The sequence below is a fragment of the Pelodiscus sinensis genome, chromosome 6 (assembly GCF_049634645.1).
Source record: "Pelodiscus sinensis isolate JC-2024 chromosome 6, ASM4963464v1, whole genome shotgun sequence".
Classification (NCBI taxonomy): domain Eukaryota; kingdom Metazoa; phylum Chordata; order Testudines; family Trionychidae; genus Pelodiscus; species Pelodiscus sinensis.
Window position 1 is genome coordinate 27,614,844 of NC_134716.1, and position 16,373 is coordinate 27,631,216.

The 16,373-nt window shown below is 38.6% G+C and overlaps 1 protein-coding gene across 6 annotated transcripts in view; it reads right to left on the bottom strand.

Moving 5' to 3' along the window:
* The window catches only part of KDM4C (lysine demethylase 4C), a 392,253-nt gene that overhangs the window by 135,414 nt on the left and 240,466 nt on the right, over positions 1-16,373 (bottom strand). For 3 of the 6 annotated variants that reach the window (XM_075931603.1, XM_075931602.1, XM_075931605.1), the window contains exons 13-14: positions 6,708-6,743; positions 2,097-2,278 (exon numbers count right to left, since the gene is read on the bottom strand). In XM_075931603.1, coding sequence (XP_075787718.1) covers positions 2,097-2,278; positions 6,708-6,743 — 218 coding nt within the window. Of the gene's footprint in view, positions 1-2,096; positions 2,279-6,661; positions 6,744-16,373 lie in introns of those variants that run through there. The other 3 variants (XM_075931607.1, XM_075931606.1, XM_075931604.1) reach the window with 3 other exon arrangements.

A 16,373-nucleotide genomic window follows, 5' to 3' on the forward strand; every position in this document is an offset into this window, starting at 1 on the left:
CTAGAAAGGGTATATTGAGGTAAAAGAGCATGGCACTGAGTCCTTGGTTAATCTCACAGGGGAAACTGAGGAAGGCATTCCTATGATGATGCAGAGAACTGTAAAAAAAAGGGGGGGGAGGGTTCTGACGGTATCTGGACCCTAAGGAGCTAAACAAAACCATGAAGAGAGAACACTTCCACCAGCTCACAAGAAGAGAACTGCTGTCAGGTAGTAGGAGCCAAATTCTTCAACAAATTAAATGTACTACTGGATTTTGGCAGATCCCTTTGGACACTGAGAACTCCAAGATCTGACATCAAGCAGACCATCTTGGCAGATATGGCTTCCTCAGATTGCCTTCCAGAACATATTCAGCTCCAGAAATATTTCAGCATGCAATGAGCCAGACGCTAGCCGTTCTAGCATGTGTGAAAGTATTCGTGGATGACCTAACAATTTGAGGCAGCACTACCACTGATCATCAGGAACAATTGAGGAGAGTACTGGAAACTATGAGAACAAATAACATTAAACTGAACAAGGCCACACGCCCATCTGAAACAACAAAAACAACGTAGTTGGGAAAGAGACTATCCACAAAGGGAATCTTGCCCTGTGAATCAAAGGTTCAGACAACACTGAACATGCTGAGACCTGAAGATAAAAAGGGAATTCAAAGAGGAGGACACAAATCCTAGTTCTAACAGTGATAAGGAAAACATTGGAATGAATACATCAAGGGTACCTGGGAATGACCAATCAAAAAGAAGACACAGAGAAATTGTACTCTGACTAATAATGACATTCCACACCTGCTCATCATTTTGTTCATATAAAAAAAATACAAAAATTCCCAGCAAAGAGAACCAAGCAAAAATAATTATTTGGAATTCCATCAGAAAAAGTTGGAATTGACATGGTCAGCTTGAGAAGACATGATCACCTGATTATAACCAATTTCTCAGAAATAGTCACACTTAAAGATATGGCATCAGGAACTGTTTTCAGGCATATTAAATCTGAATGGCATGGAATTCCAACAGTAAGAACAGGGAATTCTTGGACTTTGTTAAAATATACACCTTTCATTATAAGACATCTAGTCCCATATATCCTCAAGCCAATGAATAATCTTAATGTAAAGTACGTATACTGAAAAACTGGCTGAGAAAAAGAAATAGATGCAAAAGAATATCCATAATCATCACTACTCCAGGCAGAGCTATACCACCACAATGTGCAAAGTCACCTACTGAACTTCTTTAGAAGAGGTATATTTGATTATTAAATATGGGATATAAATGAAGGGTGCCTCAAGAGCCTGTGATAGTGAGAAAAAAGATAAGTAAATTACAACCCCACAAAATATTACGAAAAAGTAGCAAGATCTCTTCCATAGTTTAAAAAAAACCAAAGATGTAGTAAGAATCTGACCAATGCTACAGTGACCAAAAATATGCTACATTGCTCATACTCAGTGACTACAGATGAGGGCACAATCTTATGAAAGAATAAGCATCTGCTTAAGACACCTGACAACTTAGCTGAGACAAGTGAGGTGAGAGCAGATATTTTGAAAAACATTTGCAAACTGAGCCTCTTATTGATCGTCAAACTAAACTTTAGAGAAGGATTTGAGTTTGCAGTGCAGCAGATTGGGTAGACCACTGAAATGCCCCAAGAGACTGGTCAAGACATGTTAGGGTTGTGTTTAAGCAATCAAAAGAGCAAACTTAGTTTGTGTATTTGTAGTAGTTTGATAGTTTAATTTAGTTTAGTCAGGTAAGTTCAAAAATGGATCTAAAATGAGAAGATGTGCTATACAGTAACTCCCCCAGGAAATTTAGAGATGCCAAACATCCTGTGCACTCTAGATGCAGTTTTTAGTTTTCTACTGGGATACACTTCCTGCTGGGAGCAGACACAAAGAAGCTCATGATAGGGCAGTCCCAGTGATTTTGTGGTTATTTATGGTCTTAAACAGAATATTCACAAATTAACCTTCTACAATGATTAGTGTTTGTATAATTTAATTTTACTGTCATGCACAGCTATAAGGGATACATTAAAGACACCTTTCCAAATAACTACTGAATTATTTCAATCTGGCTTACCTTGTAGTAGGGCAAAAGGAGAGTGCAAATGGCACAATGGGGATCCATTTTGGCAACAGATGCATTATATTCTTTTTCAGCAACGAAATTATGTGCTCTTTTCTGCCAAAGGTGGACAAGAGGCTTGGCCCATGACTCCGTTTCTTGCTCTTCCTCTTCTATTAAGTGAGTTTCAAGCAGCTCTTAAAGAAAACAAACATCTGATAACACAGTGTTCTTGGGATAAAGGCAAACAATACTGAAGTATCCATCTGTACTAACAATGAATAGCAAAAAATGTCAAAAGAATTTCTGCATGTGGAAAAAAATCATAGAATCATAGGACTGGAAGGGACCTCGAGAGGTCATCGAGTCCAGCCCCCCGCCCTCAAGGCAGGACCAAGCTCCGTCTACACCATCCCTGACAGATGTCTATCTAACCTGTTCTTAAATATCTCCAGAGAGGGAGATTCCACCACCTCCCTTGGCAATTTCTTCCAATATTTGACCACCCTGACAGTTAGGAATTTTTTCCTAATGTCCAATCTAAACCTCTCTTGCTGCACTTTAAGCCCATTACTCCTTGTCCTGTCCTCAGAAACCAAGAGCAACAAATTTTCTCCTTCCTCTTTGTGACACCCTTTTAGATATTTGAAAACTGCTATCATGTCCCCCCTTAATCTTCTTTTTTCCAAACTAAACAAGCCCAGTTCATGAAGCCTGGCTTCATAGGTCATGTTCTCTAGACCTTTAATCATTCTTGTCACTCTTCTCTGTACCCTTTCCAATTTCTACACATCTTTCCCGAAATGTGGCGCCCAGAACTGGACACAGTACTCCAGCTGAGGCCTAACTAGTGCAGAGTAGAGCAGCAGAATGACTTCACGAGTTTTGCTTACAACACACCTGTTGATACAACCTAGAATCATATTTGCTTTTTTTGTAACAGCATCACACTGTTGACTCATATTCAACTTGTGGTCCACTATGACCCCTAGATCCCTTTCTGCCATGCTCCTTCCTAGACAGTCGCTTCCCATCTTGTATGTATGGAACTGACTGTTCCTTCCTAAGTGGAGCACTTTGCATTTCTCTTTACTAAACTTCATCCCGTTGACCTCTGACCATTTCTCTAACTTGCTAAGGTCATTTTGGATTATGTCCCTATCCTCCAAAGAAGTTGCAACCCTACCCAGTTTGGTATCATCTGGTATCATAGAAATAAAAGGAAACTCAAGAGGTCATCAAGTCTAGTCCTGTGCATTCATGGCAGGAAGTAAGTACCATCTCACAATCCCGACAGGTGTTTGTCTAACCTACTCTTAAAAATCTCCAGTGATGGAGATTCCACCACCTACCTAGAGAAATTATTCCAGTGCTTAGAGGAAGGTTTTTCCTAACATCCAGCCTAAACTTCCCATGCTGCAATTTAATCCCATTGCTTCCTATCTTATCATGAGAGGTTAAAGAGAATTATTTTTCATTCTCCTCCTTGTAGCAACCTTGTGGGTACTTAAAAACTGTTATCATGGACCCCCTCAATTTTCCCTTTTCTAGACTAAACCAATCCAGTTCTTTCAGTCTTTCTTCATAGGTCATGCTTTCTATATCTTTAATCATTTTTGTTGCAAAATAACAATACAATTATGCAGTGCAGTGAAAATATCCACAGTGCATAGTAGAGAAGAGAGCTTTCCCTGTGTTAAATTCTTACTTTCCCACAGGCTACGTCTAGACTGCATCCCTCTGTGGACAGAGAGTTGTGGATTAGGCCCATCGAAATTGCTAATGAAGCAGAGATTTAACTATCCTGTGCCTCATTAGCATAAACATGGCAGCTGCTTTTTTCGAAACCAAGTTTTTTAAAAAAAAAAGGCAGTCTAGACGCAGATCTTTCAAAAAAGGCTTTTTCGACAGATCCTGTATTCCTCAAAAAATGAGGTTTACTGGATCCGTTGAAAGGCTTTATTTTTTACATGTCCACATCTAGACTGCTGTGTTTTTTTTCCGAAAAAACTCGGCTTAAAAAAAAGCGGCAGCCATGTTTTATGCTAACGAGGCACGGGATATTTAAATCCCTGCTTCATTAGCAATTTCGACGTGCCTAATCTACATCTCTCTGTTGACAGAGAGGTGTAGTGTAGACACCTCCCTCCCCCCAAAAACCAACAGGGAGAGTTCCGATCTTTATATTTCTTAACATTTGTGTTTATACTCAGCTCTACATAGTTTGCTATATCCTTCATCTCTTACTTCCTGCAACCTCTTTCTCCTTCCTAGTATGCACTCCACTTTAACTCCCACCACTGTTTTCTGAGATTCAGGTAACCACATTCTGACTAAAGAACTTTTTTTAAAAAAATCTCTGAATGGTCAACTGAGGTAAGTGAATATTAAGTACCTTAACTAGTCATTATTGGTTAAAAAAAACCCTACTAATTCAAAGGTTACAATTTAAAATTAAGATAAACTAAAAAAAATCATTCTTAAACTGAACAAAAAGTGTCTACCCACAACCCTGCACCCACTTAACTAAGCTACTTTAAAACAAGCCCTTTTAAGCCAGTGAAAGTTTGCATGTCAACAAGGCCTAAAAGAAGTCAGCTAGTACTGAACAAGGACAACCAGGAAATTAACTGAAGAAAATTAAATATCACAGTATTTCTACACACACAGAAAGTTTGACACTAGCATCCTTAATAAATTTAAATATGGTTGTATGGAGCAGGTGCAGAGTACTCTCATATCAAGTCAGAACCTCTCTTTGTATGCTTTGCAAGTGCAATAACAGCAGCCATTTAAATGACAGCCTTACACCTATAGAGTCAAAATCCTTTACAAACATTAATTAAACTCTGACCACCCCTATAAAACGGGTAAGGAATATTATTAAGGCAGTGCATCTATTCCAAAGTTTGGTTTATTAAGTGAACTCCAAGTTTTAATAAAAGGAAATGAGAATGAAGCAGGGAGAAAAGGAAGAACAACAAAGTTTTGAAATTCAACCAACTTGAACTGAAGTATGAGTTCAAGGTTCTGAGTATTCACAAACTTCATCCCACGCTGGTGAATATGGTGGTGAACCTCCTTCTCTCAGTCATTTAGAAAAATAGACACATCCCAATCTCAACTGTTTCCAGAACCCCAGATGAAGACCAGCTCCCCTAGTTATTCACAGAAATCTTTATACACTGAAATCTGACTGTAGCACATAAGGATATATGTGCAGCAAAGTATGGATAGGGATAAGTATGACAGGAACGGCTGGAAATTGGCCCCAACAGGTGTCAGACTGAAGACATATTGGAAGATCCCTAACAGCGTGCTGAAATCTCTCAGGACGTGCCTACATAGAAGAGTTATTCTGAAATAACTCAGATTATTTCGAAATAACAGACTGAGCATCTACGCAGCAAGCCCATTATTTTGAAATAATTTCAAAATAATGGGCTTATTAACTCTGACTTCTGTAACCCTGATTTCATGAGGAATACAGGAAGTCAAAGGAAGAGTGTTCTTCCTACAACTTCCTGCAGTGTAGACCATGCCAAAAGCTAAATTAAGATATTCTGGCTTCAGCTACGCAATTAATGTGGCTGAAGTTGTGTCTCTTTAATCGATTTTGGCCCACAATGGAGACATACCCCCAGTGGCAGTAAGCAAAGCTTTACTGAACTTGGAGCAACAGAAAACTGAAGTGAGAAGCTAAAAGTTGATATAGGTTGGTTCAAAGCCGCCCCAATAAAAGATGCCACCACCTGAAGGAAATGCAGTTACAGTAGAGAAGATGTTCCTACCAACTATAAATACTAACCGTATTAGTTCCAGATTTAACATGATTGTGAAATGCTTAGATTATAAGTTAATATCATCTTAGAATTAATGGAGTACCATTTCTGGCCACTACAGTTTTCTAATGCTACTTTTTGTGAGCTTAAGAGCTCAGCACTTCAGGAAGTACATTTTGTATCTCTGAGCAGCTGGTCTTTTTATTTGTGCTTTCACAAGTACATTGTATGCTTTTTGTAATTCCACCTACATCTCTGGCTGCATATTGCACAACATTTCGTCACAGAACAGTGAAATGAATGGACCTCCATCTTCCAAAATGTTTATTAATTGGATTACGTGGGCATCAAAGGAGATTTTTCTTTATTAATGAATCTTTTATTCTTTTCATAATTCCTTCATTACAACCCTCGAGCCAGCCAAAGGACTAGATTCCCAATATTCTCAGGCACTCTTATATTACTATAAGTGACATCTCATTATCTGTGATGCCTGGAGACTGGTACAGGTTATGGCAAGATTAAGTATATTGTTTCCCCAAGAACACATGGCATGTAAATTTGCCTCCAAAAGAGAAGTATTAACACTCCATGAAATAATTAGTAACAACATACACTAATAAACATTGCCAAAGGATACATCCTATTGTATAAGAGTTCACACTTGGCAGTACTGATGCCATTCTAGCAATAACAAAGTCGAAACTCCATTCCATTTGCTAGATAATACACTCTTTAAGCCAAACACTGAACCTCATCTCAGATAAATTAAGGTATACAATATAATCAATCACATACCAACTTTGACTTTTGTAAATACATACTTGATGCTCTATCATCTTACTTGTCTCAGGGAGGAAGAATTTTTTTTCTTTACTACCTAGACAAAATAGAAAAATAAGGACCAGGACTTCTTTCAGGAAAAAGGAAAACCTCTTTTAAAATAAACAATATATAAACAGTTACTGTGCTGGAGTCCAAATAACTAAGTGAATAATACATGAATGAAAGCAATACTTGTTTTCACAAGTGTTTTTGGTTTAAAAGTTTGTGGTAACTTATTTCAACACTCACTATTATCCACTTTAACTTAGTAAGCAAAATTTGTTCAAAGTGAAATTCTAAGGAGGAAAACATTTGGGCCATTTGCAGAATGGGCTGTTGCCAGTACTTGCTGATCTAACCTAGCAGATGTGAAAAGCCATAGACTCTAGTACAGTACAATTTTCTTTTGCCAATCTCAACAATGATTTTGCTGCTTGGGGTTATGTTCCACTGATGTTTTCTGGCTGTGTACAGCACCATTCTCTGCTATGAAGAGCATAGCAGCATCTGTTATTTTTCAGGTACTTGAACATAATCTCAGCCCTGGGAGACATTATATGTAGTTTCAAATGTCGTAAAAGGGATTTTTTTAAAAAAAAATCGATTCATTCAGGTAGAAAAAAAAAGTTGCGACTTTGAAACTTCACTGTTCCTGTACTATTTCTGCAAACTAGATTTCAGAAATTGCTTCATTTTCTCAGTGAATAATGCAAGAAGATTTAAAAAAATGTTAATTTTATGACTATCTCATTATAATAGTTCTGTAAAGTCTATGTAATTTACTTAGTGAGTAAGTCTGATTGTTGAAGTATAAATTAAGTTCCGCAGTTCTCATCACAAATGCTGTACATGAGGAGAGAGAAATTGAATCAGAGTATTAAAGGCTAAACCTAAGAGCTCCTGGAACAAATTAGTTTTAGATTAGAAAGGAAACTAAGTAAGTGCATTTATAAACATTAAGTATCACAAAGTATGTGACATCAGTTCTACCCATTTCTCAAAATGTTTTTAAATGAATTTTAAAATAAATAACTAATGTTTCCCTTTAACACAAAGACAACAGTAAAAACATTTTTTCAGCATTTTAACATTTATTCAGATACGTGGTTTAGCTTCAGGACTATCTCTCTTACACATGCAGAAAGAAAGCTGAGGACACATACCTCTTAGGTTACAGACTAATCTAACAGGAAGAGAGCATGGTGACAATCTAAGCCTCTGTTTCACTGCGCTTAGTACTCTCATTACAAAAAATATATTTCTGTTTCAAAACATGAATGTACAAAATCCCAGCTAAAGAAACAGATTTGGGACCCAATCCTGCATATTTGAATGCCCAAAAAAAGCCAGCACGAGTTTTATATGTACAAGGAATAAAATTGCTTCCAGTCACTGTAACTATACATGTACTATTTTGAAGAGCTAGTTCATAGTTAAAAATTAAATTAAGAAGGCATCCATTTAATTTAATTTATTATTTTTATACACACATACACATGACCAAATTCCACTCACTGTTAGACCTTTGCAATATCTTAGGACTTGTCTATATAAAGAAATATTCTACAGTAAACTGGGATATAAATCTATAGTGCCCACTGATTGATTGTGTGGACCTTGGTACCATGCACTAAAAGTTCTGTCGTGTCTGTTTGAAACATGAGTAAATCAAAGTAGTTCAGTAGCTTGCCACGTAATAGCTTTCCATTAAGGTAAACCCTATTACTTCAATAGCGTTGCATAAGTAAAAAGGAGCAGAAACTGGATTATTAAAATACTGAATATGTAATATATGTTTGTATGTACATTTACTACACAGACATACAAATAAGATACTATAGGTCTGAAGCCTAACTCCTCATTCCATTACACCAATGTGATTTCAGGGTGTAAAATTGGTATATGGAGGTGGCAAATAAGGCCCCTTATGTTTCCGCAAGGTATGCGAACTATTCCATAGAGAAGGGAATAAGCAAGATTTTATTTACTTATTTTTTCCCCTCAATATTAAGATAACCTGAAGTTCTTGGAACAAAACCAAGTAACACTCCATACACAATTCAATCATGATGGATAAAGCCCAAATGCCATCCCAACTGAAGACAGTGGAGAAGGTTTATATTTTTAGTGTAAACTTAGCAGGTAAAATATTTTTAGATTATTTATATGGGGAGAGGAGGGTTCAAACATCTTTCTGCTTTCAAGGAAATGTTATACATTAATGAACATTCTAATTACAGTAAAACTCCGATGGTCCGGCACTCCTGATGGTCCTGCACCATCAGGAACCCGGAAGTGCTCCGGGCAGCCGGACCATTGGAGCTGCTCTGCCCCCAGCTTCCCCGATTCAGCCGCTGCTAAAACTGACCAGCGCTGAATCCAGGAAGCAGGGGGCAGAACAGCTGGAGTGCTGCCAGGTAGGTCCAGTAGTGCTGCCCCTCGGGGCTGCGGGACCAACCCAGCAGCACCCCAGCTGTCCCGGATTCAGCCGCTGCTGAAATTGACCAGCGGCTGACTCCAGGAAGCCCGAGACAGAGCTGCTCTGCCCCAGCTTCCTGGAATCAGCTGCTGGTCAGTTTCAGCAGCAGCTGACTTGGGTACACCTGGGACAGAGCAGCTGGGGTGCTGCTGGGTTGGTCCCCGCAGCGCCGAGGTTTGGCGCTACCGGACCAACCCAGCAGCGTCCCAGCTGCTCTGTCCCAGGCGTCCTGATTCAGCCGCTGCTGAAACTGACCAGGGCTAATTCCAGAAAGCCCGGGGCAGAGCAGATCTGCCTCTGGATTCCTGGAGTCAGACGCTGATCAGTATCAGCAGTGGCTGACTTGGGGACACCTGGGGCAGAGCAGCTGGGGTGCTGCTGGGTTGGTCCAGTAGCGCCGAGGAGCGGCGCTGCGGGACCAACCCGTCAGCACCACAGCTGCTCTGCCCCAGGTGTCCCCAAGAGCAGCTGGGGTGCTGACGGGTTGGTCTCGCGGCGCCAAGGGTCAGCGCTACCGGACCAACCCAGCAGCAGCCCAGCTGCTCTGCTGCAGGCACCCCCGATTCAGCCGCTGCTGAAACTGACCAGCAGTGGCTGAATCGAGGACTCCTGGGGCAGAGACGGACTATCAGAAGGGAAGGCTATGAGGGGGTCTGGGGTAGCATCCCCCCACCCCACCCCAGACCCCTCATAGCCCCCCCCCTTCTGACAGTCCGGCATATCTGATAATCTGGCACCCCCTGGGTCCTAAAGGTGCCGGATTATCTGAAGTTTACTGTATTATGATTTTCTAAGCCACTCTACGAAGACAGTCCAAACTCTGACCACAAATGCACACTTGGAGGCTTAGCAAAAGTAAAAAACAGTGAAATCTTGTCAACTCATATCATTTCTCACCTAGCAATAAAAAGGAACTCTGAGATATGATGGGCTTTCCTGTTACAAGATATATCCTATTTACTCTAGAAATTAAAATGCATTCTTACGATCCATCTAATGTATTACCCAATAAAATAAAGATTTATATAGCATAATTTTAGATTTTTAATTGCTTTAAAAACACTACCGATGAAATTCACCAGCACACGGCAGCTGCTTTGTGCCATTCCTTTGATGCAAACCAGTTCTAAGCCTAGGAAACTGAATGGCTGCTTTCCATCTCTAGACCAGCACAAAGCATCTGAACCACAGAAGCAAATCTTCTCTAAGTAAATAAATCTCTACATAACCAATGTCAGGCAAAGTATATATTCAATTGTAAGGGTTGGCAGTACTCATAGGCTTACAGATAATAATGTGCTTAAGTGCTTTGCTGAATCAGGGTCTTGGGTAACTAAATATCATCATTGTAGAGATGGGAAAACAGAGAAATTCAAGTGGCTTGCCAAAATTCATGTGATAAGTCAAGGGATGAGTTGGAGGTTGTAACTCAAAAGTTTCATGTTCTAAATCCCCTGTGCAGATCAATAGTCCCGAATCTCCTAAATGGCTCATTAATACTGTACAAATATTCAAAAGCAACTGCACTCAATACTTTTTAGGGATCAGTGTTTGGAGTCTAACCTTTTGTGCATTATCAGAGAAATGGCATCACAAACAGAGCGATTCTCAGATAACTAAGCATTTTAGTACAATAACATCCATGTTATAATTCAGTGTCTTACAGTGCAGATGGTCTGTATTGCGGTTACAGATTTTGGCAGACAAAGATAATAATAATTCAACAAACTCATTCTTTAATTTAAAAACAGTAATTGCTAGGATACTTTGTAACTATCATCTACTGTGAGATATTGTGTACCCATACTCTGGTGAACTAATCCTTCATAAAAATAAGTTATACTTTTCCATTTTCTCTTCAGACTGTAATTACAAAACCAGAAGCTAGTCTATGGAAGATAATCTTACAGAAGAAACATCTGTCTCCTTGGCAAACTTCATATTCAATTTGCTCAGAGAATCTGTAGCTACTCATGGGAAAGCTGCTGAGAAGTAGGGCTAATAAAATAGGAATGCCATTTTCATTCTGGATTACTTTTAATCATAGGGAATTTGCACAACTATATCTATACTATGGTTCTATATTATTGTTTTGTTAGACAAAATATATCTTCTCTATACATGTTTTCAAAGGATCTATGAAAATTGCAACAAAACAGATTTTATTAGAAGTTAATGAACTTTAATGAACAAAAAAAGCTAGGATGATTAAGGCTGCATGTCAGTCACGGAGATCGTGATATCCATAGATTCCGCGAATTTCCGCAACCTCTATGACTTCTCCAGCAGTCAATGTGGAGGACTCCACAGCCAGCCAGAACTGCCACTGTTAAGGCAGCCTTGCCTCACCACCTAAGCAGTGGCTAGGGCAGGCCTATCTTTTGAGGCCCCCCAAAGCAGCGGTTCTTCAGAAGCCCCTCAGAGCAGCAAACACCCAGAAGTCCCCCATCTAAGATTTAGCCAGGGTATTTATAGTATCGGTGATGGTCTGTGAATTTTTGGTTATTGCCCAGGACCTATCCATGACTTTTACTACAAATACCCATGAATAAAGTGTAGCCTTAAGCATGATCCAGTGGATAGGGCATCACTTATTCTACCTTAGAACTGTTTTGAGCCCCCACACCTCCCAAATGACTTTAGTCAGAATTATCAGGTCTTGTCTCTGAAAATCAGTTTCTAGGTGTCCAAAATGGATCAAATTTTGGAAAAGCTTAGCTTTGAGCTCTCTCTGCCTCAGTATTCCAAATCAGCTGATTTTTATTCAACTGTGTATAAAGTGCTTTGAGTTCACATGAAGAAATGTACTATTTAAGGGCTTTAGAAGTCCTTTAAAATATATTTAAAACTTTCAATAACATTTAACAACATATGAACGGACAGTACATTTTCCTCCTAGCTTAATGATATCTAGCTATACTTGTACATTTAGAGCTCAGAGATACATAGCTAGAGCTGTGGTGCTAAAATGCACTTCAAACGCTGCACAAAGAAGTTTGGAAAATACCTGCCCTCTATGGGTATATCTACACTGCAGGGATAAAGTCGAATTAAGCTACACAACTTCAGCTACGTCAATTGCGTAGCTTACGTAAAAAAATCGCTTAACTTGGCTTTTGGTGCTGCCTACACAGCAAGAAGTCAAAGAAAGAACATTTTTCCTTCGACTTCCCTACTGAAATGAGGGTTACCACGAGTCAGAGTAAGAAGTTCTCCAGCTCGACATTATTTCAGAATAAAGGCTTATAGTATTGACACGCATTGTGTTATTTCATCTGCTGCTGTGTAGAGGTACCCTGAGTACTCGTGAACTACAGAATAGCAAAAAACAACAAACACAAAATGCTACAATCAGTTGTTTAAAACCAACATGCTACCATTCTGCTATATAATATGTTAATACAAAATATATTAATGCTAATACTGGCAAAAATAGATTAGGCTATGTCATAAGGTTAATGGCTCCCATTCTTCCCTCTACTCCAAAGTAATGCAGGAAAGAGCAGAGTTAAGTGACACTTTCATATACCAAACAAGGAATAAGGATCCTGAACTAGAATTCAGCAATTTAGTTTTCATGGTCAGCTGCATCTTCACAAGTGATTTTACCTTCCATTCACCTTGCTTAACCTGCTTATGATATTACTGAAAATATCTTCTATTTCTTGAATACCAGCTGCAGTTTAGCATATTTCACGTGCTATTGTGACTGAATACAAAAAGCAAAGAAAGATTGGATTTATATTGCAATATTATAGGAAAAATACTATAGCTATAAAACTAGCAATTTACCTTAATTCAATCAAACTCTTGTCCAAGCTGCTCTTTCTAGTCACAATAGCCTTTTTCCCCTCCCTGTTCTCATATCTTACTAAGTCAACAAACAGAATTTGGACTCATGAATGCTACTGAAACGGCTAGAAACATTATAGAAGAAACGTGCTTACCCATATTGTAAATTATTACGATATCACTTAGTGCTATGCAAAAAACAGTTTCTAAAGCTTTATACGCAAATAACTCAGGAAAACAACCTCTAGGGCCAACCAATAAGCATCCATAGTTAATCTATTTACTATTTCTGCTGAATTTGCATTTTTATTGCTTAAATTAGCAGAAATATGAGTGCATTCCATATAAAAAGTATATTACCACAAGCTAATAAGCCTGAATTGAATGTAAAAAAAGGATGCCAAAATTATTAATGCTTGACTTGTGACATGCAGTTCATACTGTACTGCTGCACTTATTTTTCAAATCTAGTAGTGTGAGCAGCACTTTCTAGTTTTGATTCCCCAGTCTCTTCTATTCTTCATTGGTATTCTTTTTTAGGCATTAATTCCATCACTACATGCACAATAAGGGAGAGACAGACATACAGAGACAGAATTTCTTTTAAAAATGGATTTACATTGAAATGTGTACAAACAATTCTCCAGGGACACTAATGATGAAGAACAATTGTTATAAAACTAGAACCCTTAAAAATACCTAAGCCAGCCCTAGTCCTGCTGGAAATTTATTGGAGAATTCACCCCAAGTCATAATGAAACCAGAATTAGTAAAAACAAAACAGAAAAGTCTCATTTAGAACTCAACTTACAAAGGAATCCTATGAAAAAGGTGACATTCTGCAGTGGAAGATGGAAGAAGTCTTCCTGCAGCCATTACGCAGCTTAGTACATAAAGTAAAATTCCAATTAATATCTGCCCAAAAGTTAAATAATGTATTAATTTTGCCATTAGCTCTTGAAGATACCTTCCCCCACCCCCTATCATCCCAGTGAACTGTTGGTTCTTAAACTGCTCATCTCAATAGCATCGAAGAAGTTCTACAGATGTCTTAAAGTGAACATAACATTTTTTCCTCTCTTCCCACTTAGTAGGTTTATTTCAGTATGTAATTTAGTTGGAGACAGAAAAAATTAAGATCACACCACTAGCATGCACTTTTAAAAATGATAGGTGAACTCAGGTTATAGAAGCAAATGACTACTAATACTAGACAACTTTAAAAAAATGTAGCTCGGCTATAGACAAGCTTTCACACCCATGTCTGCTGATACCTCTCTCAGTTCATACCAGAACTACACCTGCAATTCCAGTTCAGAACTGCTTCTTAGACATATAGACTAGACTTTTAGGGCCCTAAGAGACTATCATGATCTTCTATTCTGACCTTCTGTATATTGCAGGATAGAGAACCTCACCCATGCAGTGCTGTAATAGACACAAAGTTTGGCTGAGTTACTGAGATCTTCATGATTTAAAGACTTCAAGTTAGAGAATCCACTCTATGTGGAATCCATGTATGTTTGTTTAAACCTTAAGTGACCCATATTGCAGGTTACAGAGGAAGGCAGAAAACTCACAAGGTCTCTGCCAAGCTGACCAAAGAGAAAATTCCTTTCCAACCCCAAATATGGCAATCTGAAAAAGAACTGAGCATGTGGGCAAGTCCCACCAGCAAGACACTTGGGAGAGAATTCTCTGTAGTAACTCAGAGCCTCCTCTTACCTAACATCACATACCTAGCCACTGGAGATATTTGCCATTAGCTAATGCCACTGTAGACAGTCTCATCATACCATCAATTCCATAAAGTTTGGCAAGCTCAGTGTTGAAGCCAGTTTTTTGCTCCCCTTGGAATGTTGTTCCAGAACTTCACTCTTCTGACAGTTAGAAACCTTCATGTAATTTCAAACCTAAACTAATTGATGGCCTGTTGATACCTATCTGTTCTTGTGTCAACATTGGCGCTTAACTTAAATAACTCCTCCCCCTTTTACTGGTATTTATCACTCTGATAACTACTTTGCCTGATGCCCCCTAATAGTGCATTAGCCTTTTTTCATGGCCTCTGAACATTAGTAGTTCATAGGCACCCTGTGATCACCCAATACACACAGGTCTTTCTCCTTCTCTATTGTTTCCAACTGGTAAGTCCCTAGCTTGCAATAAAAAATCTTGTTAGTCCCTAAATGTACGATCTTCCACTTTGCACTATTAAATTTCATCCATTTCTATTATTCCAGTTTCCAATTTCATCCCAGTCTTGCTTGTGTGATATTCTGGTCCTCCTCCATATTGGCAATACCACCCAAATGCTGAACAAAGACTGCCAAATCATGCAGACTTTTGCCAAAACTAGTACTGATTTGATTATGAGGATACACATCTCCTAGGGACTAAAATTACCGTGATCAAACATAGAATTTGAATCTAGGCAGGACTCCAAAGGAAAATAGTAAATTCATATGTGAAGTAAATTAACCAATCCATTTTCAAGTGGAATGGTGTCCAAATCACAAATTCTTAATCATATCTGGCACCCTAATGAACAGTATTAACACAGAGGACAAGGACTGAATTGGAGAGACTAAACTCTCTTCTCACCCAAAAGGTGTTATCTTCAGAATAATGTTGAACTGCTAATACTAGCTTGTAGCAAAGATTTCATTCTCTAGGGCTCTCAACCCAGCTCCTTCTATGAGCACTAACGTCACTTAAAAGTTTACAGAAAAGGGCCAGTTCATTAATTTAGTACACCATTTAGCTTCCTCTATTTTGTATTTCTGACACCACTTGAAAGAAGCACATCACCAAGTATGCTAGAGCTTGCATATATCCCTCACATGATTTTAAACTTTAATTAATTTTAGGTTGCTGCTAATGGAGAAAAAACTGAATTCCATGCATCATAATCCACTGGGAAGCTAAAATTCTCATGACCCATGCAGACGATCATTCATCAGTCTCAAAGAGCCTCTCAAAAATTAAACAAACTGGAAATTTATGCAACTCCAAGGAATATACCCAGAAAAACTAGAGATAGACTGTGACAGTTGGGTCTCAGACCAGAGATATTAACAGGTTGTGAAGTGCCCATCCTTCAGTTATACTAATGATGTAATTATAAGAATACTCCTGTTATACTAACATTTTCTTGCCAAAAAAAAAACCCCATCTCCCTGAATATCTGAAAAGACAGCAGACAGATCAGCCCCAAAAGATTAGAAATATAAGAAATGCTCTGGCAACAATAGAGTCCAGACAGAACAGTGTAAGAAAATATTAGGACAGTCAGCCACAAAGATCAAGAGGAACTGCTGAATCAGTATAAATAAGTGTTCTCAGAGTAAGCCAAGCCCTTATTTCAGAACTCACATAACAGTTGCTGAATACTTCAGATAGCCATTGTTTATT